Source organism: Hypanus sabinus, chromosome 5 (assembly GCF_030144855.1).
Source record: "Hypanus sabinus isolate sHypSab1 chromosome 5, sHypSab1.hap1, whole genome shotgun sequence".
In the NCBI taxonomy this organism is placed as follows: domain Eukaryota; kingdom Metazoa; phylum Chordata; class Chondrichthyes; order Myliobatiformes; family Dasyatidae; genus Hypanus; species Hypanus sabinus.
In genome coordinates, this window is record NC_082710.1 from 155,078,498 (window position 1) to 155,103,904 (window position 25,407).

Below are 25,407 nucleotides of genomic sequence, written 5' to 3' on the forward strand. Positions count from 1 at the left end.
GAGTACAGCTGGTGCGGAAAATGCTGGAAACACTCAGCCGGTCGAGCAGCGGCTGTGGAAATGTAGACGCAGTTAAGGTTTTGGGACTTTTCTCAAAGAGCGGAAGCATTATTCACCTTGGAGCTGACTGCTGCCCTGTTCCGTTTGGACAAGAGCCCTGTCCAATCACGGTAGAGGGGACGGACGTTCGACCCATCCTGTCCGCCCCAGCCAAAAATGCACCTTGTAATAATTCCATTTAAAAACGAGAGAAAATCTGCAGATGCCGGAAATCCGAGCAACACGCACAACAGGCTGGAGGAACTCAGCAGGCCAGGCAGCGTCTACGGAAAAGCGTACAGACGACGTTTCGGGCCGAGACCCATCCGCAGGACTGCTAATTCCATTTCACCGGTTTTTGTTCTATTCATCACATCGCCCAGCACCTTTTCGACGTGGCGAGAGATTCTGACCCCATTGGCCTTCTAAACGCCATTATTAAGGCAAAGGGGCTGTTGGATCCCACCGGCAGCTCACTGACCGCGCTGAGCCAAAGTCCACACAGATGCAGAACGATAGAATCAGGAGGCACAAGGGACTGTAGATGCCGCAATCCGGAGCAACACATAATCTTCTGGAGGAAATCAACGGTCGAGGTTTCGGGTCGAAGCCCTGAATCAGGACTGAGAGTGGAGAGACGACGTGGTCAATACAGAGCGGTGAGATGGTATAAAATGAAGGAGAGTGATATAATCAGGATAGGATCGGGAGGCCATTCTTACCACCATACTTAAACCGACTTCTTGTAGGGAGTGTCCATTTGATCCCCTCCCTCCCAGTTCTTGCCCACGGCTCTCCGGACTCTGCACCACACTGCCTTCCTCCGCAAATGCTGCACGACACGCTGACTTCCCCCAGCGTGCTTGAAGCACCATTCCTGAAAGGACTGCATCCTCATTGGACAACAATCCCTTTGGATTCTTATTTTCTGAAAAAGAATAAAATGACAAGTAGCGGGAGTACGTGACCAAAGGTGTGTGCGAAACAAAGTTCAAAGTAAATTTATTATTAAAGTATCTATTGTCACCATATACATCCTTGAGATTAATTTTCTTGTGGGCATATTCGACAAATCTAAAGAACAGTAAGCATAACAGAATGATTAAAAGTCAGTTTTTTAACGGCGTCCGGCAGGTGGCGCAACCTTCAGCTCCGAGATGCGAGGACTGCGTGGCTGACGCACGGGCTACGCCGCTGCCTACGCCAGGATCAAAAATCTGAGCAAAATATTGCGAACACGATATTGCACTAGTTTTAAGGATATTCCCCGTGACTTTAACACGGGCAAATACTATAGGGATGTACATAATGGAGCACATAGTTAAGTAACTAATTCAGCACGTACGAAGCGCTGAAGGCATTTTTTTCTATAACTCCCTTTATTTATTGGCTTTGATTTGTTATAGTCACGTGTACCGAGATACGACGAGAAGCATCGATTTGCGTTTTATGCAAACAGATCATTCCATGTGTAAGTACATCCAGGTAGTAAAAAGAAAACAGAATACAGAATAAACAGTCCTGCTACAGTTGCAGAGAAAATGCAGGAAGACAAATAAAGTGCCGGAGCCACGACGAGGTTGATCGGGAGCTCTATCTTACAGTATGCGAGAGGTCCGTCCAAGAGTCTGACACCAGACGGGAACGTGGCTCAAGGCTTCTCTGGCCGGTCAGAATCTTCTCTCTGACCAGGGTGTTTTACCGGGGTATCTGTAGGTTCTGACCGGAAGAGCAGGATATTTATATATTCTGCTTAAAGCCTCTTATCGGCTGTTGGGTTAGGGGTTATTCTTCAAGTAACGCACCACAATTCCCTGATGACCCAGTTCACTCCGCCGGCAGAATTCCATATCAGAGAGCGATAGGGAGATACAGCTCGGGGTCAGGCCCTTCGGCCCACTGAGTCCGTGCCGACCATCAACCACCAGATTACTCCGATCTCATTTTATTCTCTCCACATTCCCATACACTCCTCACAGATTCCAACGCTCACCCACCCGCTGGGGGCAATTGACTGCACCGACCGCAAGAGTTTGGAATGTGGGAGGAAAGTCACGGGCTCCGGCCAGAGGTCGGGATGGAACTCGGTCACTAACTGCCCCCATGCCACCCAGTTGTAGTGGATTAATTAAACATCTCACAACTGAGTTGTCAAAGGCAACGGGGGCTGGGCGATGGTCACCTGCCCCGATAGGTTAGTTGGAAAATGTCGGAATTGCCGGGAAGAGGCACCTTTGTCAAGAGACCCTCCGCCCATCCCCTCTCTACCAACCCCGCCCTTCCCCAATCATCAGGCTGTGGGCTGTCAGTGGGTTCTTTTATTCACCCGCATTGAAATCCTATCCTCGTCACCCCCTGAAGCTCTCCACGAGCGTGTTCCCGCCTTCCGGCCCATGGAAAGGAGGTGAAGAGGGAACCATATTAGCTTCTTTCCAGGGGCAGGGAGGTAAGAGCAATCCACGTCGTTTCATTTTGCACCTCAGATTCCCCATTGAGGCCCCAATTACCTCTTCAAAAATCCTCATGTCACTCTTTAGAGATCAGGAAAACTATTCCCAGAGTCTAGCTAGGCTAATATTCACCAATATTTAGAGGTTTATTAACCAAACATGTTCAGAGGTACATAGCATTGCAAAATAAAATCTGGCGACTTTGCAGTTGCTGAATGCAGGATCTTGCTGAGCACGATCCCGGCAAACACTGGGGCAGCGCGCTGTGGGAGCGGTTAGCGCAATCGTTTTACAGCGCCAGTGACGACTGAGCGGGGTTCGACTCCCAACGCTGTGTGAAAAGAGTCTGTCCTTTCTCCCTGAGATCCACGTGTCCCGGGTTTCTCCAAAGATTAGGGCTAATAAATTGTGGGCATGCGGTAATGGCGCCGGACGCCTTGAGGGCTGCCGCTAGCAAAACTTCCGCTGATTTGATTTGACGCAAACGATGCATCTCACTATGTGATTTCATGTCTCCATATTCATGTAACAAATAAAGCTAATCTTTCGTTAACTGGCAGCGAGCTTACTTGGGGCAGTGCTGCTAATATATTTCACAGCTTAATTATTCCAATATACAAAAGGTTGAGAAATTGACATAAAATCCAGGCTTTCATTCCCTTTCCAATATGTTCTATAAATAACCCAATGCCCTTGGACACACGGAACCATACAGCCTTGAGATAGGTCCCCGCATATGTCTGTTTGCAATTTTGTCATATCCCCCTGTTAACGTTTCAGGAACGACTTTTGAAATACACCGCGTTCTCCAAAAGTCTTATAAAACCAGGAAAAGAAATAATAACTGGAGATGCTAAAAAAAATAACAGGTCAGGATATATCTGTAGAAGGGGGAAAATACAATTTAACAAAATCTTATCTCAGATTTTCAGCATCTGCATTTCAAGAGAAATATAAATTCCCCATGGAAGAATGATCTGGAATTAATTATAATTTGAACAAGTTCCGAGTGACACAAGAAACTATAACCAAAAATACTTCAATGCAGTGATAGCCACATTGAGTTATACAGCACAGAAAGAGGCCCTTTAGTACAAATCATCCTTTCCGACCAAGCTAACTACATAAATTAATCCTATTTCCTCCATATCCGTCTAAACCGTTCCCATCCACACACCTGACCAAACGTTTTGTAAGCAGGAAGAGTTGGACCATTTCATCTTTCAGCTTGTTCCATATGCCCTTTGCCTCCTATATGGGAAAAGTTGCCCCTCGGGTACCTTTGAAATCTGTCCTCTCTCACCTTAAACCTATGGGTTCTATTTTTAGTCGTTCCTACCCTGGGAACAGCACTGTGGCCCTCGTAATTTTATAAATCTCATAAAGTCATTTCCCAGCCTCCATAAGGGACTCCAAGTTGAAACATTAATCCAATTTCTCTCTCTGCATGATACTTTCTGATCTGTTAAATGTTTTTCACGATTCTGTGTATTTTATTTGGGCTCCTGAGACTCATTGTCTTGTTAGTTCTTTGTGCAAATTTCAGTCAGGATTTTTTTTTAATTTAAAATTTTTCTTTTGCTCTCTGTGAGAGAAGCATAACAGGGAATTCGTCTGAAATCAAATCAGGAAGATTTAGAATATTTGCTCCTTTGAACCTTGCTGTGTCATTCAATACAAACTACGGTTCAGCTCTATCTCTCTATTCCCGCCGTTTTCAAACCGATTTTAGACCATATAACAATTACAGCACGGAAACACGCCATCTCGGCCCTTCTAGTCCGTGCCGAACTCTTACTCTCACCTAGTCCCACCGACCTGCACTCAGCCCATAACCCTCCATTCCTGTAGACATCTGTCTGCTTCTTTCTTAAATACCTTGAGCCAATTGTCCTCATCAAACTTTTGCGGTAAGGAATACTGGATGCACCCCCTCACCACCACTATCACCTGTTTTGCCTCATCACCGTGGGTAATGTCTAACCGCATATGCTGAGACACTGATTCTTGGTTCTAAACAGCAGGAGGAAATAGTCTGCATATATCCAGATTTGTTCTTTCATCATGAGGATTCGTCTCGGCCTGGTTTCCTAAAGCTGTCGGGACTCCCACTGCCAATTCATTGCTCCCAATGGTGTGCGTGTCAAATAGCCTCTTGACAACCCAGTCCAGCTCCTCGCCTTCACACGTTACTCAGCCCGGCAGAACCGTTTCTACTGACGGAAGAATAAGAAGCAAAGGCAAGTTACTGGCGCCCGAAAGCCAGTCACTTCGCACAGATGGAGCTCTTCAGCCCACCTACTGATCTCGGAACTTCGTTACTTGCAGCTACACCCGCTCATGGTGCGGGCTTCGGGAGTAAACCCAGAGAGGCGTCAGTGCACTTGGTCACGGCGACTATGTGGCTGGATCAGGGCGTGGAGAAAGTTTACAGTGACTTTGCTCACATAAAATGCTGAAATCTTTATGTATTTGCTCTTTTGAATGGGCAGCGACGAATGGGGTTATGGTCTGGGTAAAGCAGAACTTTAAGGTGCCAACACATCGACTTCAAGTGCAACAGAACCACTTGGGATTTCACTTCCGGCGGCGAGGCGCCCTCTGTTGGCCACGGACGGGGACTGTAGCGGGGCTCCAGCAGACGTCACACGAGACCGGCTATTGACAGAGCGAGTTCGTGCTCTGGTCGTGACCGAGATATTGGACGGGGGGAAATTTTTGCAAGCAAAGCCGAAGAGGAGAAGCTGATCGAAGCACCGTCCGGGATAGGCAAGTAAGGTTTGCCTGATAGTGGAAGCTCTTGTAACCCTAGGTTATCGATTGGTCAGGGAAGGCGAAAGGATGGACGTGACTTCGGAGAAAGAACTGGAAAATATAATAAACGAAGTGGTCTGCTCAATCTGTCTCGAGTTTTACACGGAGCCAGTGATGATAGACTGTGGCCACAACTTCTGCAAAAAGTGCATCCTTGATTACTGGGAGAAGCAGAAAGACGATATCACCTGCCCCAAATGCCAGGAGCAGTTTACCCAGCCGAACACCAGGCTCAACCGCTTCGCCGCGAGCATGGTGGAGAGCGTCCGCAAACTGACCGTGAAGCCCAAGGAGAGCGAGGACATCCGCTGCCCCCAGCACGACGAGAAACTCAAGCTCTTCTGCGAGAGCGACAAATCACCCGTCTGCGTGGTTTGCGCCGTTTCCCAAGAGCACAAGGACCACAAGATCAGCCCCCTGAAGGACGTGACCGAAGTCTACATGGCAAGTATACGGGGTGCACTGTTCTCCCCGTTCAGAATCTCGGGTGGCTTTAGAAGTAGAGCGGTAGACCTTAGGCAACTTAGACACACTATTATCCAATTCACCGAGATATTGTAGCGGCCAGTAACAGCCCTGGCAGCTCACAATGACATATTCTGAAAGTAGACAGATTTTAGCTCCATCCACGCTCCGTGCGGCCTCTAATACTTCATTCTAAGCACCGTCGCAATTATGGTGTTGGAGGGCGCCGTCAGGAACTGACACACGCAGCACGGACAGTTGCGCGGGTAATCTGTTCGAGACGTCGACCGAGGGACAGTGAACTGTCCTGGGGTTCTTGGGGTAATTCCCGGATCCATCTCAGACTTAGCCCAAGAGATCCCTGGTTCAATGGCACCAGCAGCACTCCCTGAGTGTCCCAGGTCGGAGTCTAAGCGGCGTCAGCGCCAGTTACGTGATTGTCCTTGTATCTATCAGGAGTTTTGAGCACCTAATGCTGATATACACGTACCGGGGCAGATGCAAGTCACCCGCTCTCCCCACATATCCACCCTCCCCTTCCAATGAAGAGCTCACGCTATTGTTTTGAAGCCTAGAATCGCGGAAACAGGTACTCTGGGTGTCATCACTGGAGAGAGCTTTCTGTCCCGCTCCGCACACCGGGGATAGGAAAATATCGGAGGATGCAGCACTAACACAAATGGGAATAGAGCGGGTCGCCATGTTTCTGTGCTGTATGCCTCTACTCAGAGTCAGATTTAGTATCACTGGCGTATGCGTGAAATTCGTTTTTGTGTGTGTGGCGGCAGCAGTACATTGCAATACATAACAGTTTAAAAAGCCATACATTATAATAAGCGGTATGTATGAAAAGTTAGAGTAACTAACACTGGACACCAAAGATTTTGCTTCCTGAATTCTTCTGGGTGTATCTTATGGATTTTGGGCTGCCGATCATGAACATCGCCATGAAGGTTTCCTGTCACGCACCATTTAAAAAAAATCGCCTATATTTGTTATTTCGATTTATAATTCAAGTCAATTAAAATGTTGCCGATAATGTAAGCTTAGAAGTTTTCTCTCTTGGCCAGGCGTGCTTAGGCAAGGAGAATGCTGCAGGACAGGTTTTAGAAAGGCTACAAAGCATCACACACACAACACTGTGTGCATTGTGGTTACATGTATATCGGACAGCGTGCTAAAGAATCTTATTACATTGGCTGCTCTGTAAGCACTTGGTTCCAGGGCTGAAAAGTGTGGCACGTAACCGTTTGTAGAACTATCAAAGATATTTTTGCCTTCTCTCCATACCAGAGTGACGCAAAGGCTAGAACACTCTCCACGGCACATCTATTGAAATTTGCGAGTGCCTTTAGTGACGTACCAAGTCTCCTGAAATATAGCCACTGTCATGCCTTCTTTGTAATTGCATCAATATGTTGGGCCCAAGATTGGTCTGCAGAGATGTCGGCACCCAGGAACTTGACACTTCTCGCCCTTTCCACTGGCAATCCTTTCATGAGGACTGGTCTGTGCTTCCTTAACTTCCCCTTCCTGTCCACAAACTATTCGTTGGTCTTTCTGCCGTTGAATGCAAGGTTGTTGTTGCAACATCATTCAGCCAACTGATCTGTCTCACCCCATATGCCTCGCATCACCATCTCAAGTTCTGCCAACAATAGTTGCCTCATCGGCAAGTTTATAGATGATATCTAAGCTGCTCCAGGTCACACAATCATTGTGTAGCTAGTGTAGAGCAGTGGACTGAGCACTCATCCTTGATGTGCACCAGAGCTGATTGTCAGTGAGGTGGAGATGTTACTTCTGCTCACACAGGTTGTGCTCTCCCAGTGAGGAAGTCAAGGACCAGTTGCAGAGGAAGGTACTTCTGGAACTTTTGGAGCTTGTTGATTAGAACTGTGGGTGTGATGATTTTGAACACTGAGCTGTAATCAACAAGCACCAGCCTGACATAGGCACTACTATTGTCCATGGCCAAGTGGAGTAAGATTACATCTGCTCTCGACCTACCTATCATGATGATAGGCAAATTGCAGGTCTTTGCTTTGTCAGGAATTGACTCTATCCACGGCCAACTTTTCAATGTCCTTCATCACAGTAAATGTGGTGCCTCTGGTGCTCTTAGTGAGTGCTACTTGTAGCAAAATCTATGAGTCAGCAGGACAGGAACAGAACAGCCAGTGACCTTAGGCTCACTGGACAGAGCCCTGATCTCCTCTCTCCCATCCCCTCTCTTTTCCGCAGCCTATCACCCCTACTAGGCATAGGCACACAACAGAACCCTGTCCTGGGCCAGTCTTTCAAGTTGATCCTGGGTGTAGCCCGTCTTCTATTTCCTGGAGCTTCTGTTGGTGTTTCTGTAGCACTGGATTTTCATGGAATGAGGTTGCTAGTCCCACGCTCAACTCTCCTTCTTTTGCAGTGGGGCTTGAGACAGCCCACGATGGATTTACCCCCATTCCCTGTGCAACAACATTAGTTGTAATGTTTGGTGTCATCTAACACTGAACATAGAACATTACAGCATAGTGCAATCCCATTGGCCCACGATGTTTTGCCGACCTTCTAACTTATTAGAATATCAGTCTAACACATCCCTCATACATAAGACCATAAGACATAGGAGCAGAATTAGGCCATTCAGCCCATCAAGTCTGCTCCACTATTCCATCATGGCTGATCCTGGATCCCACTCAACCCCATACACCTGCCTTCTCGCCATATGCTTTAATGCCCTGACTGATCAGAAAACGATCAACTTCCATCTTAAGTATACACACAGACTTGGCCTCTGCCACAGACTGTGGCAGCGTATTCCACAGATTCACTACACACTGGCTAAAATAATTCCTTCTTACCGCTATTCTAAAGGGTTACCCCTCAATTTTGTGGCTCTGCCCTCTAGTTCTGGATACCCCACCATAGAAAACATCATGCTCTCATCCACCCTATCTAGTCCTTTCAACATTTGGTAGGTTTCAACAAAAACCCTCCACATTCTTCTAAATTCCAGTAAGTACAGACCCAAAGCTTAATTCCTGGAATCATCCTTATGAACCTCCTCTGGACTCGGCTCTCTCCAATGCCAACACATCTTTTCTGAGATATGGGGCCCAGAAGTGTTGGCAACACTCCAAGTGTGGCTATGTTTTTGTGTTACTGTTGAGTGCCATTGAGTTGCAATTGACTCATGGTGACCCTATGGTTAGCGCAGTTGTCCACTGGCTTTTCATGGCAAGGAATGGAAGTCGATTGCCAGGCCTTTCATCTGTGCAGATACTGCTGTTGGGATCTGGCCGGATTTGAACTCAGGACCATTCGACTTGAACTCCAGTGCTGATACCACTATGCCACCAGCCAGCCCTCTCTCTGACAGAGCCCTCCATTCTTCTATCATTCATGTGACCATCCAAGAGTTTCTTAAATCCCCTGAATGTATCCACCTCTACCACCATGCCTGGCAGAGCACACTCTACATCCTCCACATTCTTTTTAAAACAGCTTACCCCTATACTTTCCTCCAATTACCTTAAAATTATGCTCACTTGTACTAGTCATTTGCACTCTGGGAAGAAGTTTTCTGGCCATCCACTTGATCTATATCTCTTATCATCTTATTGTTCCATACCATTCCATGAAAGAAGACGTGACAATTAACCATCCTGCTATACTTTCAGGGAAAACTGCAGACTGCCTTGGAATTCCTGAATAAGCAAGTGGATGAAATATCCAACTGTCAAGTCAGTCAACAGACCAACATCGCTGAGCTGAAGGTGAGCTTCAAACTCTGCCGTGGTCACACACAACTCTGTCAGACACATCCTCGGTTGTGAACACATCCTGATTGAGGCAGGGAATCGGTGGGAAAGTTTTTTTAACATGTAAGAAGAACAGCATTGAAAACAGAAACTCCCAGAAAGGATTGAATGATTTAGAGGGACGTTAGATAGTCAGGCCCTCAGATCACATGGAAGAAGGCCGCAGCCCACTTTACCCTGATTTTACTCAGCAGTGACGTTATTTCTGACCAGGATCCAAACCTGACAAAGGTCACAAATTTAACCAGGCCACTAGTCCTTCAGACTCATCAAACAACCACTGAGGGGCAGGGGGAGATGAAGAATATGGACACAAGGGATCTTTAAGTGAGAGTCCTCTGGCAGTCCTCGTCTGTGTTCTATGTCTATGTGCCCATCTGGAGATCAGCACACCAAATAGTAGGGAACATTACAATTCTGATAAAGTAGAACAAGTGGTCCTGGAGAGATGAGCTAGAGGTGGGAGAAAGTATCTCAATGGTCAAGCATGGTCATCCAGAAGTCAGAGAGACGTATCATCCAAAACCTCAATGCAGGAGCCACAAACATGGGGTGGACAGAGATTTGGTTGAAAGTGAAGGGAGGGTTGGAGCCACTAGTGGGTCAGTGGCTTACTCATTGCATTCAGACAAGATCAGCTCTGTTTTCATAGAAACAAGCCAACGACATGCGGAAGAACATTGAGTCCGAATTTGCCAAGCTCAGGCAGTTTCTGCGTGAGGAGGAGAAGTTGGTGATGGGGAAGATTAAGCAGAAAGAAGATGGTGTCTTGCATCAGTTGGAGCAGAACCTGAAGGCAGTGTCAGTGGAAAATGCGCTGATGAACCAGCGAATTTCGGAAATTCAGAGGAGGATGACACTTCAGGAAGTAGAGCTGTTGAAGGTAGGGAGTAATCTTGCCTTTCCAAGTACAGTTGGAATCTCAGGACACTTGACCAGGCAGTGACCCAGGTATCACTGGCTTTACTGCCATCCCAACACTGGTATTCACTGGAAAATAAAGTGACTACTGGGATCTAAGTGTAATACCTATCACATCATGTTGCTGGTTGGACTGAAGGAGCTCCCATGTCGAGTAGGATTTCTGAGACAGGAACACCAAATGCAACTCTCTTGAATCAGGGTCATGAACAGACAAGATTGAGGTTGCTTCAAGGGAAAATAGCTGTCTTGTACAAATGAGGTTCCATATTCAATCCTTGGCATCTTTCCACCTTCTGGTGCACAGTGGCACAGTGGGTAAAACCATTGCCTCATAGCCCCAGAGACCCTGGTTCAATACCAGCCTCTGGCGCTGTCTGTGTCTGGAGTTTGCATATTCATATGTGTGACTATGTGGGTTTCCCAAATTCCAAAGACGGCATATGCAAGTGGGTTAATTGGCCAATGTAAGTTGCCTCGATGTGTGGGCAAGGTGTAGAATCGATGATGGGGGGGGGGAGGAGTTGATATGAACAATGGGGAGATTAAAGTGGATTAGGTAGGATAAATGGCTGCTTGATGGTTGGCATGAGCACAATGGGCTGAAGGGTCTGTTTCACAATGTATCTCTTTTTATGACCCTGTTGCAATTGGAGGCCAAAGCACATCTGATTAATATAAAGGCCAGGTAGATGGAATTGCAGTGTGCCAGAGAGTGAGCAGAGACTAAGCATGTTGTGGTGGAGAAGGGGCTATAGGCCGGGATGTTATGTTGCTATTCACATGCACCAGGAGAAAGGGGAAGAAATGTGGCTGAGCCAAACATAGGGGAGAACATCACAGACTCATGAATTACTGGGACCAAATTCCATGGCTTTCCCTGGGTGTTCCTGCTTCTTCCTATGGCCCAAACCTGGTAGATTCATCAGTAAGTAACCTCCTGGAGATGGGAGGGGAGGAGGATCAGGGAGGAACGGGGGTGGAGGGTGAAAGAGAACAGATTACAGGAAAACATGGAGCATTGGGACTGAGGCAGCTGATGAGAACCAGCATGCACTCAATGGGTCGAATGACCTCATTTTGTTTACATTCTCTCAAGATGGAGCTCAGAAATAGGTTGGATGAGTTTATGTATGGTTGGTGTAATGTTCGAAGGTAATAGGTTCTGCACATGGTCGAAGGTAATATCCTAAAAGATTAACCATAATATACACTGAGTATGATAACATGAAGAATAACATTCAGTAATGTTTAGATATTGTCAGGTAACACCCAATTAGAATAGGTTTACAAACATTTATTTAATCTAAGACACTATACAATAGTCTTTGGGAACAATAGAGAATAATATTTACTGATAACATGCTCTTGTAAGATCTAAGATAATAGGATCTGAGTTTGGGCTAGGATAACATAATTATTGCAGGGTCTTCAATGATAGGTTTTATAATTTAAATAACAAGCAGGTTAGACAAAAGAGAATCAGTGTACCCTGTGTACTTGGATTTTCTGAAGACCTTTGACAAGGTGCCACACATCAGGCTATTTAACAAGATAAGGGCCAATGGTATACCAGGAAAGAATATTGGCAGGAGGCAAAGAGTGGGAATAAAGGGAGCCTTTTCTGAAAGGCTGTTGGTGTCTAGTGGTGTTCCATAGGTGTCTGATTTGGGATTGATTCTTTTTCTGTTGTATGTCAATGATGGAATTGATGGCTTTGTGGCCAAGCTTGCTGGACAATATGAAGATAGGTGGAGATGTGAAGTGTTGAGCAATCAGGGACGCTGCAGAATGACATAGATGGTTTAGGAGAATGGGCAAAGAAGTGGTAGATGGAATACAGTGTTGGGAAGTGTATGGTGTTGCACTTTGATAGAAGGAACAAAAGCACAGAAAATTCAAATATCCAAGGGACTTGGGAGCCATTGTGCAAGTTTCCCTTAAGGTTAAATTGCAGGTTGCATTGGTGGTGAAGAGGATAAATACAAGCTAGCATTCATTTTGAGAATACTAGAACGTAAAAGCAAGGATGCAATGCTGAGCATTGGTGAGGCGTCACTTGGACACTGTGGCAGATTTATCTAGGAAAGGTTGTGCTGACATTGAAGAGGGTTCAGAGGAAGTTCACGAGAGTGATTCCTGGAATGAAATGGTTATCATGTGAGCAACATTTGAGAGCTCTGGGCCTGTACTCATTAGAATTTATAAAAAATAAAGTAAATAAATTCAGCACACTGAGCTGCTGCTGACACTATTGAGATGATCATGTATGATTCCTGAAATGATCGTTAGCTTGTACTAACCTTCTCTATTCTCTACATCTAGGACATAAAATTGGTACTTGAAAGGTATGTAATCCATTCCCTATTCATTCTGTATATGAACCAGTTCAAAGCAAATCATGATTGTTGATTAAGTATTATTTAATCTTTGCTTGTGATTTAAACCAAGCCAAACTTCTGGCAGTGCACTGACAGGAACAACAAATTAATTTCAATAGTTCAGTTATTCAATTTAATATCAGAGAAATGTATGCAATATGCATCCTGAAATTCTTGTTCTTCACAGACGTCCATGAATACAGAAGAGTGAATGGTTGTAAAAACATTGGAACTCCAATGCTCCCCACTCCCCCTCACAAGCAAAACAATGACCCTCCCCAACCCCCACCCACTTCTGCAGAAAAACCATCAGCACCCTCCACCCACCAAGCAAGCAATAGCGAAGTACAACAAAAACTAACTGTTCACCCAACAATTCTCTCTCTCTCTCTCCCCCACTCTCTCTCCCCCCCTCTCTCTCTCCCTCTCTCCCCCTTTCTCTCCCTCTCTCTCTCCCCCTCTCTCTCCCACTCTCTCTCTCTCTCGCTCTCTCTCCCCCTCCCTCTCCCTCTCTCTCCCCCTCTCTCTCTCCCTCTCTCTCCCCCCTCTCTCTCCCTCCCTCCCCCTCCCTCTCCCTCCCTCCCTCTCCCTCCCCCTCTCCCCCCTTTCTCCCCCTCTCTCTTTACCCCCTCCCCCCTCTCCCCCCCCTCTCCCCCCCTCTCTCTCTTCCCCCTCACCACCCAACAACAGGACAGAGAAGTGTCCCCTTTCATAGTGAGAAAGGAAACAGAATTGAATTTGAGTTGGATTGAATTGACTTTATTACTTACATCCTTCATATCCAAGAGGAGTAAAAATCTTTATGTTATGTCTCATTCTAAAAATGATTCACTGATTTGCAATGATAAAGTCTGTAACATCACTTTTTTCCAAGTTCTCTGACGTGAGGATCAGCAACAAACTCTCCCCTTCCAACAAAAGAGCGTGTGATTCGATGAGACAGCTGATCCGCTGTTCCCGACGCTCTGCTTGCTCCTGCGATGGTTCAGTCAGCGGAACTGGCGTAGAATTGTATTAGAATTAGATCCATCATAGCATCCACCCCACAATGTGTTATGACTCTGTTGCAATGTACAGACATGTGAATTTAAAAGTGCAATGGCGTGTAGAAAGAAGCTGTCCCATAGCCTGTTGGTCCTGACTTTTATGCTGCGATACTGTTTCCCAGACGGGAGCAACTGTAACAGTTTATGGTTGTGGTGACTGCTGTCCCCAGTGATCTTCCAGGCCTTCTTTACACACCTGCTGTTGTAGATGTCCTCAGTGCAGGGACGTTCACATCCACAGATGCACTGGGTCGTCTGTACTACTCTCTACAGTGCCCAGTGATGATGGTTGGTGCAGTTCCCGTACCAGGTGGTGATACAGCCAGTCAGGATGCTCTCAATGGTGTCCCTGTAGAAGGTCTTGAGGATTTGGGGCTCATGCTGAACTTCTTCAGTCGCCTGAGGTGGAAGAGATGCTGTTGTGCTTTTTTGCCACAAAGCCGGTGTGTACAGTCCAGGTGAGATCTTCGGTGATGTGTATATCGAGGAACTTGAAACTATTCACCCTCTCAACTTCAGACCCATTGATGCTGATCAGGGTGAGCCTGTCTCCATTCCTCCTGTAATCCCCAATCAGCTCTTCTGTATTTTGGACATTGAGGGAAAGGTTGTTATCTTGGTTAACACTATGACACCACAGTGTCAGGCTGTTAACCTCTCTTCTGTAGGCTGTCTCGTCAATGCTAGAAATAAGGCCGATCAATTTCATGTCACCTGTGAATTTGATCAGCAGACTGGAGCTGTGTGTGGCAGCACAGTCATGGATCTAAAGGGAGTAGAGGAGGGGACTCAGGACACAACCCTGGGGGAGTGCCTGTGTTAAGGGTCAGAGGGGCAGAGATAAGGGAGCCCATCCTGACCACCTTTTGGCACCAATAGGAAGTCTAGGATCCTGCTACACAAGGCGGGGTGCAGGCCGAGGTCACTGAACTTCCTGTCAAGTCTGAGGGAGTTCTGGTGTTGAATGCTGTTCTGTACTCCAGGAACAGCATCTCCAGGTGAGTGAGAACAGTGTGTAGAGCAGTGGCTATTGCATCATCGATAGACTGGTTCCGTCAGTTGACAAATTGTATGGGGTCCATTGTGGGTGGTAGCATGCTGCAGATGTAGTCTTTAACCAGCCTCCCAAAGCATTGGGTTATAATTGAGATGAATATGACAGGACAGCAATTGTCAGGCATGCTGCCTTGGTATTCTTAGCCTGTCTGCAAGGCCACAAAGCCCCGGTACCCTGAAGGTGTGTTCATCTTCTAGTCCATGTCTTTGGGATTTCAAAAAGCATCCGATTGTGAGAACACAGGAGCGGGTACCACCACCACAAAGAGCCAATGTCTATGTGTAACCCCAGGTCAGGGTCTTCAACAGAATCTCATCCACCTTGAAAAGGAAAAAGAGAGACATCAAAGGTAGAAATTAATCTGTTTACACAACTGAACTCGAAGGAGTCACTGTCGAGTGCTATCGTAGCTCTGTCCCTCAAAATTTTGACCAGAATTTGCTTTAAATCATCTTTGTTCACTATTGTCATGGAGTCGGACAGTCAGCAACTTTTGGAATGAGTTTAACAGGGAACTTGGAGCCTGAGTTATCCTTCTTTTCCAGACACTGTGTCTGGATGTGAATTTCCTCTCTCTACTCGTTTCTCTTTGTTCATATGCTAATCAGGATGGGTACATTTCATTTATTTTTCATGGCAAGACAGCTCAGAATTAATCCTAAACAAACCCTTTGCAACATGAGTGTAACTTTATCAGTTTGGTGTCTCAATTAGTTAACATTACAAACCTTGAATAAAAATCCCAGGCTTTTGCTCACACTCAAACAACACAGAAACAGGCCTTTCTGCCCAATGAGTCTTTGGTCTCATATAACTCTCTTTGAATTCCATTCATTCGCTAGCCGGAGGTGTAGTGGCATCCACACTGGACTCTGAGGCAAGTGGACCCAGGTTCAAATCCGGCTGGCTGCTTGCACGCTTTCCATCCCTGCTGGATTGAGCATTAAGCTAGCAACTTGGCCTCATGAAAAACACAGGAGCTAAAGAAACGGCAAGCTTGTCAGCTGATGCACCGTAAGGTGCAGAGAGGATCAAGGATATTACCTCAGCTCCCTGCAGATTCTACCCCTCACCTAAACTACTTACTGCCCATTACACCTCTGGTGTTTAGGACAGCAGTGAGGGGCCTCCATCTCTGTCTGTGTAGAAAGATTCTTCATTGCTGTTTCTGTAACAACTGCTTTTTGACCATTCAGGGTTGTCAGCCCTGAGCTGAACCGCTGAACCTGGAGGACCGGCGGACCACTCTTACTCTGACCTCTACCCTTTGACCCATTCAGCATGGGTGACCCCAACAAGAGTCAAAGCACAAAGCCCTGTCTCCAGCCAACATAGCCCTCCATGTCATTGAGGCACTATTGCAGCACAGTGAAGTGGGGTCAATTCCTGTGGCAGTCGTTAAGTTTGTGAGTGTATGGGTTTTCTGCAGATGCTCCAGTTTCCTATAACATTCCCAAGGCATACGGGTTAATAGGTTAATTGGTCACATGGGTGTAATTGTGTTGGTGCAGGCTCATTTGGCCAGAAGAACATGTTACCATACCGCATCACTAAATTTAAAAAAAATGCGGCTTGGTTTTTGTGTACCTCAGTGTTTGCTGCTTGTTTCTTCTTCACCCCTTCTCCTTCGAACCAGAGATCCCCATAGAAGGGGCATCACTGGGACAATTGACCAGAAATGATCAAAAGTCACCGGGAAGTTCTTGGACATCTGTCAATTCAGAGAAATTTGAACCTGCCCCTTCTCCACTAACCACAAAATCAGGGCCTTACTACAAAAGTAGAAGAATCATATGTCAGTAGGCCATTCAGTACTCCAAGCCTGTTCTGACATCCAAAAAGACCATGGCTGATTTGACCTTGGCCTGAGCTGCAACTTCCTCTCTGTTCCCTCTAATTCATTGTCTCTCAGTCCTGAATGTATTTGATTATTTAAATTGAACATCCTTCCGTGGTGAGACTTCTGAGGACATCCAATTCTGAAGGAAATAATTCTTTCTCGCCTGAATTTTAGATAGGAAAACCCATGTCCTGAAACCTTGTCTCACATTTCTAGACTCTTCCACTGGGCAAACCTTATTACATTATTTTCCCTTTGCAAGCCCCCTCTTATTTTCTGACTCAGTACCTAAACAGGAATTTCGCATCCCAAGTACCAAGTTTAAATAAGTGGTTGATCATTAGCATTTCAAATAAAAAACAAAAGAGTTGGTCATTAACTTCAGGAACAGGGTGCTGCACATAGACCTGTCTACAGCAAAGGTGTTGAGGTTGAGAGGGTTGAAAGCTACAAGTTCCTAAGAGTGGAAATCACCAATAACAGGACCAACCATGTAAATGGCATGGACAAGAAAGATCACCAATGCCTCTACTTCCACAGGAGGCTGAATAAATTTGCTATGACTCTGTCAACATAAGGCTTCACCGTGTTGCCATAGAAAGCATTCTATCAGGTGCGTAATATCTTGGTATGGTATCTGCTCTGCCCACGACCTCAAGAAACTGCAGAAAGTTGCAGACACTGCTCAGCACACCACGGGAACCGGCAACATTTCCTCTAGTTCTCTTTTTTTACAGCTGCACAGACCTACCATTGTTCAGAGAAGGCGATGCTTGCATGGCCTGAACATTGTGCAGCACTTTACCATTATGTAAAAGAGAATTCCAGCTGCAGGGCAACAAAGGCTACGTGTGCATGACAGCATTTCGGTTACTGTGCGGCCGTGCGCTCTCGTAGCTTAGAGAAAACAGTGGAAATAAATCTCTCCTCTGTAGACCTCTCACTGTCTCAATAAAGCAGGCAGCACAATCAAGGACCTCAACCACTACAGACATTCTCTCTTCTTCCCTCTCCCATTATGGAGAGGATACAAGGCCTGAAAGCACCAGGTTCAAGGACACCTACCAGCTGGTATAAAATTATTGAATGGTTACCAAGTACAATAAGGTGGACTCTTGACCTCACAGTCTACCTCATTATGACCTTGCATTTTGTTTATCTGCACTGCAATTTCTCTCTGGAGGTTACATTTTATTCTGCATTGTTATTGCTTTGGCAGTGCATTGTGTACGAACTGTACGAACATCATGCAAGACAATCTTTTCACTGTATTGTAATGATGTGCCAATAATAAATGAAAGGCAATTCTTAATCTAAGATATTTCTCACTAAATCTGATATGTCTGTTTTGCTAATTGAATCTCCTCAGCCTACGGTGAGCGGATCTCCTAAAATGCAAATTGAACAGTACATTCAGTTGCTTGAGATTCTAAATGTGTATTCTGTAAAAATCCATGGACCATTAAGCTGAGTAACATTGATTTTCGCACAGTGCAGAGATGCCATACACCAGACCCACGGAAGTACGCATTGACCTGAATCTACGTGAGCCCACTGGACCTTTACAGTACACCGTGTGGAGGCGAATGCTGGAAGTTATCACTCCAGGTAAGGGCAAGAACAAAGAAACATTCTTGGACTACTCATTGCGTTCCGTTCTGGGCTCCTCAGTATATGGAAGATGTTGTGGCTTTGGAGAGAGTGCGGAGGAGATTTACCAGAATGATGACTGGATTAGAAAGAGGCACGGATCAAGTGGACAGTCGGAGACTTGTTCACGGAGTGTAAATTCACAAAGAGGAGTGCGATTTTAAGGTGCTGGGCAGAAGGTGTAGGAGGGATGCCAGAGGCAGTTTCTTTTACCCAAAAGTACATAGACAGGCTGTCCTGGGTGGCTGTTGAGGCAGATACATTAGGGATATTTAAGAGACTCACAGATGAAAGAAAAATGGATGGCTTTGTGGAAGGGAATGGTTAGATTGATCTTGGAGTAGGGTCAGAATAGCATAGTGGGTCAAAGGTCCTGTACATTCTATGTTCCCTGTTGATTGTTTGCTGACAAAGTGGATTTAAGAGAAGTGATTAATACACAAGCAACAACAATAACATAAAGCAGATTTGAATGACTCTCGGAGAGACTGGACTGGAGATTTGTTAGATCAGGTCCAGGAATGAGCGATCCAGGAAGATGGTGTTGTCTTTGCTGTTCTGCTCGTGTTGAAAGGGATGTTTAGGAATGCATGCTGGACCCTGGGAGCCCTAAACAGGTCCAATAGGGCTGAACTGCACAAAACTTTGGTTAGGCCACACTGGAGCATTGTGTCCAGTTATGGCTGCTGCATTCCAAAAGGATCTGAAGGCATTCGAGACTGTGCAGGAGAGATTTTCAGAGATGGAGTTCTCGGGATGTGGAGTTTCAGCTACAGGGTTCAACTGTGGATGGTATAGTGGGAACAAAGATGGGAGAGAGCTCATCAGGAATCAATTCCAGTTTAGATAGGGTGGAAATTAGAAAATTGTTCCCAATAGTGACTGAGGGGCACAAAGGATTAAGATTTTGGACCGAAAATACTATGTACTCTGAAATGATATATTTTTTCTTGTAGAGTAGTCATTATTTGTAGGGGAAAGATGATTTGGTATGTATCAGACAGAATAATCTGCAGGGCTATAGGAAAATAGCAAGGGAATATGAACATTGGGGTAGTATGGAGATAGAGGACTGAATGGCCTCCTCTTACAGCTAAACCATTCTACCAGAGCAGAGGAGAATAAAGTGAAATGTTCAAAACAGTAAATCAAAGCCCAGGAGATGCTGCAGGTGCTGGAAATCCAGAGCAACACATACAAAAGCAAACACGAGGAAATCTGCAGATGCTGGAAATTCGTCAGGACTTGGCCTGAAACGTCGACAGTGCTTCTCCTAATAGATGCTGTTGGCCTGCTGTGTTCCACCAGCATTTTGTGTGTGTTGCAACACATACAAAATGCTGGAGAAACTCAGCCGGTCAGGTAGCAGCTATGAGAAAATGTACAGTCAATGTACAGTCAATGTTTTGGGCGGAGACCCTTCCTCAAGTCTGATGAAGGGCTTCGGCATGAAATGTTGACTGTTTATTCATTTCTATGGATTCTGCCTGACATGCTGAGTAAATAAAAATTCATAATGGAATCTGTGTTCAGTAGCAGAGAGCCTTCCACCAATCCTAATATGTTTGGTCGGACAGAAAGGGAGAGGGTAAGACAGGAGGGAGGTGAGGAGGAAAAAAGCTCAGTTATAACCTGAAAAGAGAATTGGATAAATCCATTAAGTGGGCAAAATTCATAAGCAAAAAATGTTAGAATCAATGCTTTAGTTATTAAATAGGACCAGCATTTGCTGAGTGGACCATTCTGTGTAGAGTCTTAAAATGAGTGGGTCAAAATTCCACTAAGTTTTGATCATCTGCCTGTTATAAACCATTCATTCCCTTGACCATGGAGGAGCTACTGTAAATATGATGACTAGGTAGTATCTGTGTGGGGCCAACAGTTTGGAAAAGTAGCAGTACTATAAGAGGGATGAATTGAGACTATAGGGGAGGTTAGGAACATCTCCAGAATAAATAAAATAAGACAAGGAGTTTTGAAATTTAATACCAAGTAACATGGAAACAAAACTGTAAAGGGCGCTGAATGCAGGACCAAAGGCGTTAAACTTGAGTGCACATGGTATATGTAATAACGTAAGTTATTTTGTAGTGCAGTAAAAAATCAACAGGTATAATATTGTGGGCATCATTAACTCATGGCTGAAAGAAGATTACATCTGGGAGGTTAACATCTAAAGATACAGATCATGTTGAAAGGACAGGCAGGTAAGCAGAAGGTGTGGGGTGTCTCTGTTGGTAAAAAGTGAAATCCTATTCTTAATGAGAGGTGACAAAGGATCGCAAGATGGAGAATCATTGTGGGTAGAGTTTAAAAACTGCAAGGGTAAAATGACCCTGATGGGAGTTATTTATATGGCTCTGAACAGTAGCCAGGATGTGGGGCACAAATGACAATTACAAAAGTCACGTTACAATAATCATGAGGGATTTCAATATGCAGGTAGCATCAGGTTTGTGCGGGACCTCAAGAATGCTTGCAAAATTCGAGCAGTGTGTCACCAAGCTCCTCCTGCTGCTTCCCTTCCATCCTCCCCCAAGCACGTTGTCTGTTCACGTATCACTCACCGACCATATGAGCAGCTCGCAGGAACTGATTCCTGTTGTAACGTGGAGACTGTCTAGACAACTGCATTCCTTTTGAAAGTCCCACCATCTGCACTGCAGCCAGGGTCCTGCCTATTGCATACCCAACCCATGTCAAAGTCCCTGTCCATCGTACACTCACCGCTCCAAACGCCCCCTCCCACACCACTCTACAACCCACCCAAATACCCCATTCATTATGCTCCTAGCTTAAAACCCCATGCTGTTACAACCCCAGTCCATCACAATTTGTTTCCTCAATTTTCCAACACCAGTAACACTGAACGATATGGTATCCACAAGACCATGAGATATAGAGGCAGAATTAGGCCATTCAGCCCACTGAGTATGTTCCACCATGCAATCTCAGTTTATTTCTTTCAATCTCATACTGCCAGGTTCACACTGAAATCTCTAATACACCCCCAACCCCTTACCAACAAAGAAACTATCAGTCAATGACCTGGTGTCCACAAACCTCTAAGGGAACAGATTTCACAGATCCACCACCCTCCGGCTGAAGAAATTCCTTCTCATCTCAATTCTAAAGGGCTGTGACTTTGGATCCCGGAATCTCCTACTAATGGAAACTTCCTCTCCCCATCCACTCTATCCAGGCCTTTCAGCGTTCAGTGAGAATACCTTCCCCCATCCCTCTGAACTCGCTAAGAACAGACCCAGAGACATTAAATGCTCCATTTCTGCTAAGTCTTTCATTCCCTCTCCAAACCCAACTCATCCTTTCTTAGATATAGGGTCTAACATTGCTCACAGTACTCCATATGTGATTTAATCAATGCTTATAAACACCAGCAGTGCATCCTGGCTTTTATATTCCAGTTCTCTCGAAATAAATGTTCATCCCATAGAAGAAGAAGCATTCTAAAGGGAGGACGGGGTGACCGTGCCTGACAAGAAACGTTACAAAATGTCAAAAGCAAGTGGGAGGGCATAGAATCAAACAAAAATTAGTGGGAAGTTAGAGGGTTGGGATACTTTGAAAATCCAACAGAAAACAACTAAACTAGCAAAAAGGAGAGAAAAGGAGTAAATTCACTTGCATCTCGCTTTCTGAATTCCCTCCCCATTTACACTTTTATTTTTCCTAGCAAAAGTGCATAGCCCACACTTCCCTGTATGGTATTCCAGGCAGCCCCGGTTTGTGTGTCACCTCCAGGGCACATAACTGCTTCCTTGGAATCTTCTCTCATGGGATAAGTTGTCCTCTTCAATCCTCAGATGGTGAGCAGATGGAAGTGTGCCGGGGCCACTGGCAACACCTGCAATTCCTAACTGTGGTATGCATTTCTGTAATTCCCAGGAGCACAATCTAGGAGGAATGTCGAGAGCTAAGATGCTGTGTGCCCAGTCATCTTCCCTCCCTCCTTTGTCCAATTTCCTGCCCTCCCTCCTTTGTCCAATTTCCTGCCCTCCCTCCTTTGTCCAATCTCCTGCCCTCCCTCCTTTACCCCATCCCCTGCCCTCTCTCCTTTACCGTTCCCTTTCCCCTTCCCTTTACCCATTCCCCTTCCCACCCTCCTTTGTTCAATATGCTGCCCTCCCTACTTTACCCAATCCCTGCCCTCTTTCCTTTGCCCAATTCCCTCCCCTCCCTCTTTTACCAGTCCTCTGGCCTCCCTCCTTTGCCCAATAGCCTTCCTTCATTGTCGTGCTCAAACCCTCCCACCCTTTTTGATTCTGCAGTCTCCTGCCCTCTCTCCTTTGCCAGAGCAGGGCTGAGCAATTCCCAGAGATAAGGACAGACTCATCATGCGTGCTTCTTCCCACTCCCCGCACTAACCTCCCTCTGCTTCAGTTCCAGCCTCGCTGACCCTGGACCCGCAGACGGCGCACCCCCGCCTCATCCTGTCTGAGGACCACACCCAGGTGAAGCGCGGTGAATGGAGGAAGGTGCCTGACCTCCCCGAGCGCTTCAACTTTCTGCTCAGCGTATTGGCGTCACAGGGATTCACCTCAGGCCGCCACTACTGGGAGGTAGATGTGAGCAGCAACACGGCTTGGGACGTGGGCGCCGCCAAGTCCTCGGTGACGAGGAAAGCCATTCCGCAGAACGGCATCTGGGCAGTGGGACTGTGGGACAAGGAGTACAGTGCCTTCACCAATCCCCGCACCTCACTGTCACTGGACGAGGGCCCCAAGCGGCTGGGCATTTACCTGGATTACGAAGAGGGCCAGATCTCCTTCTACAATGCCGTCACCATGGAACACATCTACACCTTCTCTGACAAGTTCACCGAGGCCATCCACCCCTACTTCAGCACAGAGTGCAAAGTCAGCGCACTGAAGGTGGTCACAGTTCAAATCTAGAATGAGAGCCAATTCAGACCTATACTCCCCAGACGGGACACTTTCACATGGGGAGAGATAGTGGAGGGTGGTGCAGTGGGCAAATGCACCAGATCTACACTCAAAAGGGGAAAGTGTGCCTTCTGGTGTTTTAAGCTGATGGAACCATACACCCCACCAACACCTCCTGCTCTTTCTCAGAGCATCCCTTGTGCCGGGACTGAACCTGCTGCCAGAATGAGTTAGTGTTGTATCAGACATTAAGAATCCAAAACACTGCATCCCTAGAGAACAGCCTGCACTGTGATCTTCTGCACATCTGAGCAGGAAACAGGAACTAAAAAACTGAAACATAAACAAAAGAGATTCTGCAGATGCTGGAAATCCAGAGTAATACACACGTAGAAAGCTGGAGGAACTCCTCAGATCGGGCAGCCTCTATGCAAATGATCTTACAGTCAATGGTTCAGGCCAAGACCCTTCATCAACCTAAAACATCGACTCTTTATTCCTTTCCATAGATGCTGCCGGACCTGCTGAGTTCCTCCAAATGAGAAACAAAATCAGGGTTGTTATTTAACTTTTTCTTCCACTTAAGTTCAATAAGACTGAATTCTATTCTGTATCTTACATTTTTTGGGAAGTGATTTGAGAATTTTTTCAGAGTGAATTACAATAACCCAAATAGCTATAACTCAGGGTTTGTCTGTACCCAGTTCATATTGGCTGCTCGTTTGAGTAGAGGGTGGTTACAAAGAGGACTGAATTGCCTTTAACTATCAGCAACCTTGTGGAAATTAGTCCCTGGTTCCTCATTGGTATTTATTTGCTCTCTGGATGGATGAGAGGTGTTACAGTTATTCTGAGATATTTTGAAGGAAAGGGATCCTCCGCAATGTTACGAATGTGCTGACTGTATCTCCCGCTTGAGTTCCCTTCTTATTGCAGAGCTGACAACCTTTTATCCATGTGGGGAGGTTACTGCCAGTTTCTAGCTACGCTGGCTGGGACAAGGGAATGTTGGTGAATGAGGGTGTTGGTGAATGAGGGGATAGGAAACTCAGTTAAAGACGAGTCTTTCAGATCTAGATGCAGATTCACTTGTTTATCGAAACATACAGTGAAATGCATCACTGCTGTTAACCAACACAACCTAAGGATGCATTGGGGCCAGCCTGCAAGTGTCACCACATATTCCAACACCAACATAGCATACCCACAATGCCCAACAGATCAACACCGAACACAACAACCAAAACAATGACAGCAAAACACACCCCATTCCTCCCTCCCACCCACCCATCCTTCAAACCCTGGACAGACCGTCTCCAGACCGGCCTCCAGGCTCTAGTGGACTCGCAGATTCACAGATATTGGGCTTTGACCACCAGAGGACTCGCAATAGACTCAGGGCTTTAGCCACCTGGCCTTGTCTTCTGGGCCTCTAATTGACCTCTGAGCTTTGATCTTTGGCAACTGCTCCAGGACTCACTGATGATGGTGACTAACTGCCCCAACACTAGGCCTCAAATGCCAGCTTTGTTGATGAAGGGAAATCACTTCAGCAAAAGGGTCTCGGCCCGAAACGTCAACAGTGCGTTTCCCTATAGATGCTGCCTGGTCTGCTGCATTCCACCAGTATTTTGTGTGTGTTGCTCAGCAAAAGAGTGCCTTTTTTCATTTCAGGTCTCATTGTCCTGAATTAGTGTGAATAAGAGAATGACAAACCCACCTGGTATGAAAAATCCTACTCAATCAAACAATTGTGTGAAAATGCCTCTTCAGACATTGTAATTCCCAGGGTTTTCTTCTCTACTCTACCACAAAGGGTAGGAGAGCAGCACTGAGAGTGGCAAGGGAGCTGGAGACCGTGTTGATGTTTGGGGAGGTGGGAAGGGGAGGGGTTGTTGAATTTTGGAAGGGATTTGGAAGGTATCAGGACCAGCACGTGTTTTGGGGCAGGGAAGCAGATGGGGAGCAGGTGGGTGTGATATGGGAGTGGTCTGGACTCTGAGCACAGAAGAGTTGGAATCA

The 25,407-nt window shown here is 46.0% G+C and overlaps 1 protein-coding gene across 1 annotated transcript; it reads left to right on the forward strand.

The window, feature by feature from the left end:
• Positions 1-5,206: 5,206 nt before the first annotated feature.
• LOC132394798 (E3 ubiquitin-protein ligase TRIM39-like) lies at positions 5,207-23,717 on the forward strand. Its single transcript, XM_059971205.1, has 6 exons — positions 5,207-5,747; positions 9,446-9,541; positions 10,239-10,469; positions 11,607-11,662; positions 18,324-18,439; positions 22,883-23,717. The coding sequence occupies exons 1-6, from the start codon at positions 5,331-5,333 to the stop codon at positions 23,392-23,394; spliced, it is 1,428 nt and encodes a 475-aa protein (XP_059827188.1). The 5' UTR covers positions 5,207-5,330; the 3' UTR covers positions 23,395-23,717.
• The last annotated feature ends 1,690 nt before the right edge of the window (positions 23,718-25,407 follow it).

Coding starts and splice junctions, on each gene's coding strand:
- LOC132394798 (XM_059971205.1), top strand. CDS start 5,331: ATGGACGTGACTTCGGAGAAAGAACTGGAAAATATAATAAACGAAGTG. Junction 10,470..11,606: donor AGGAAGTAGAGCTGTTGAAG/GTAGGGAGTAAT, acceptor CATTCTCTCAAG/ATGGAGCTCAGAAATAGGTT. Junction 18,440..22,882: donor GCTGGAAGTTATCACTCCAG/GTAAGGGCAAGA, acceptor CCTCTGCTTCAG/TTCCAGCCTCGCTGACCCTG.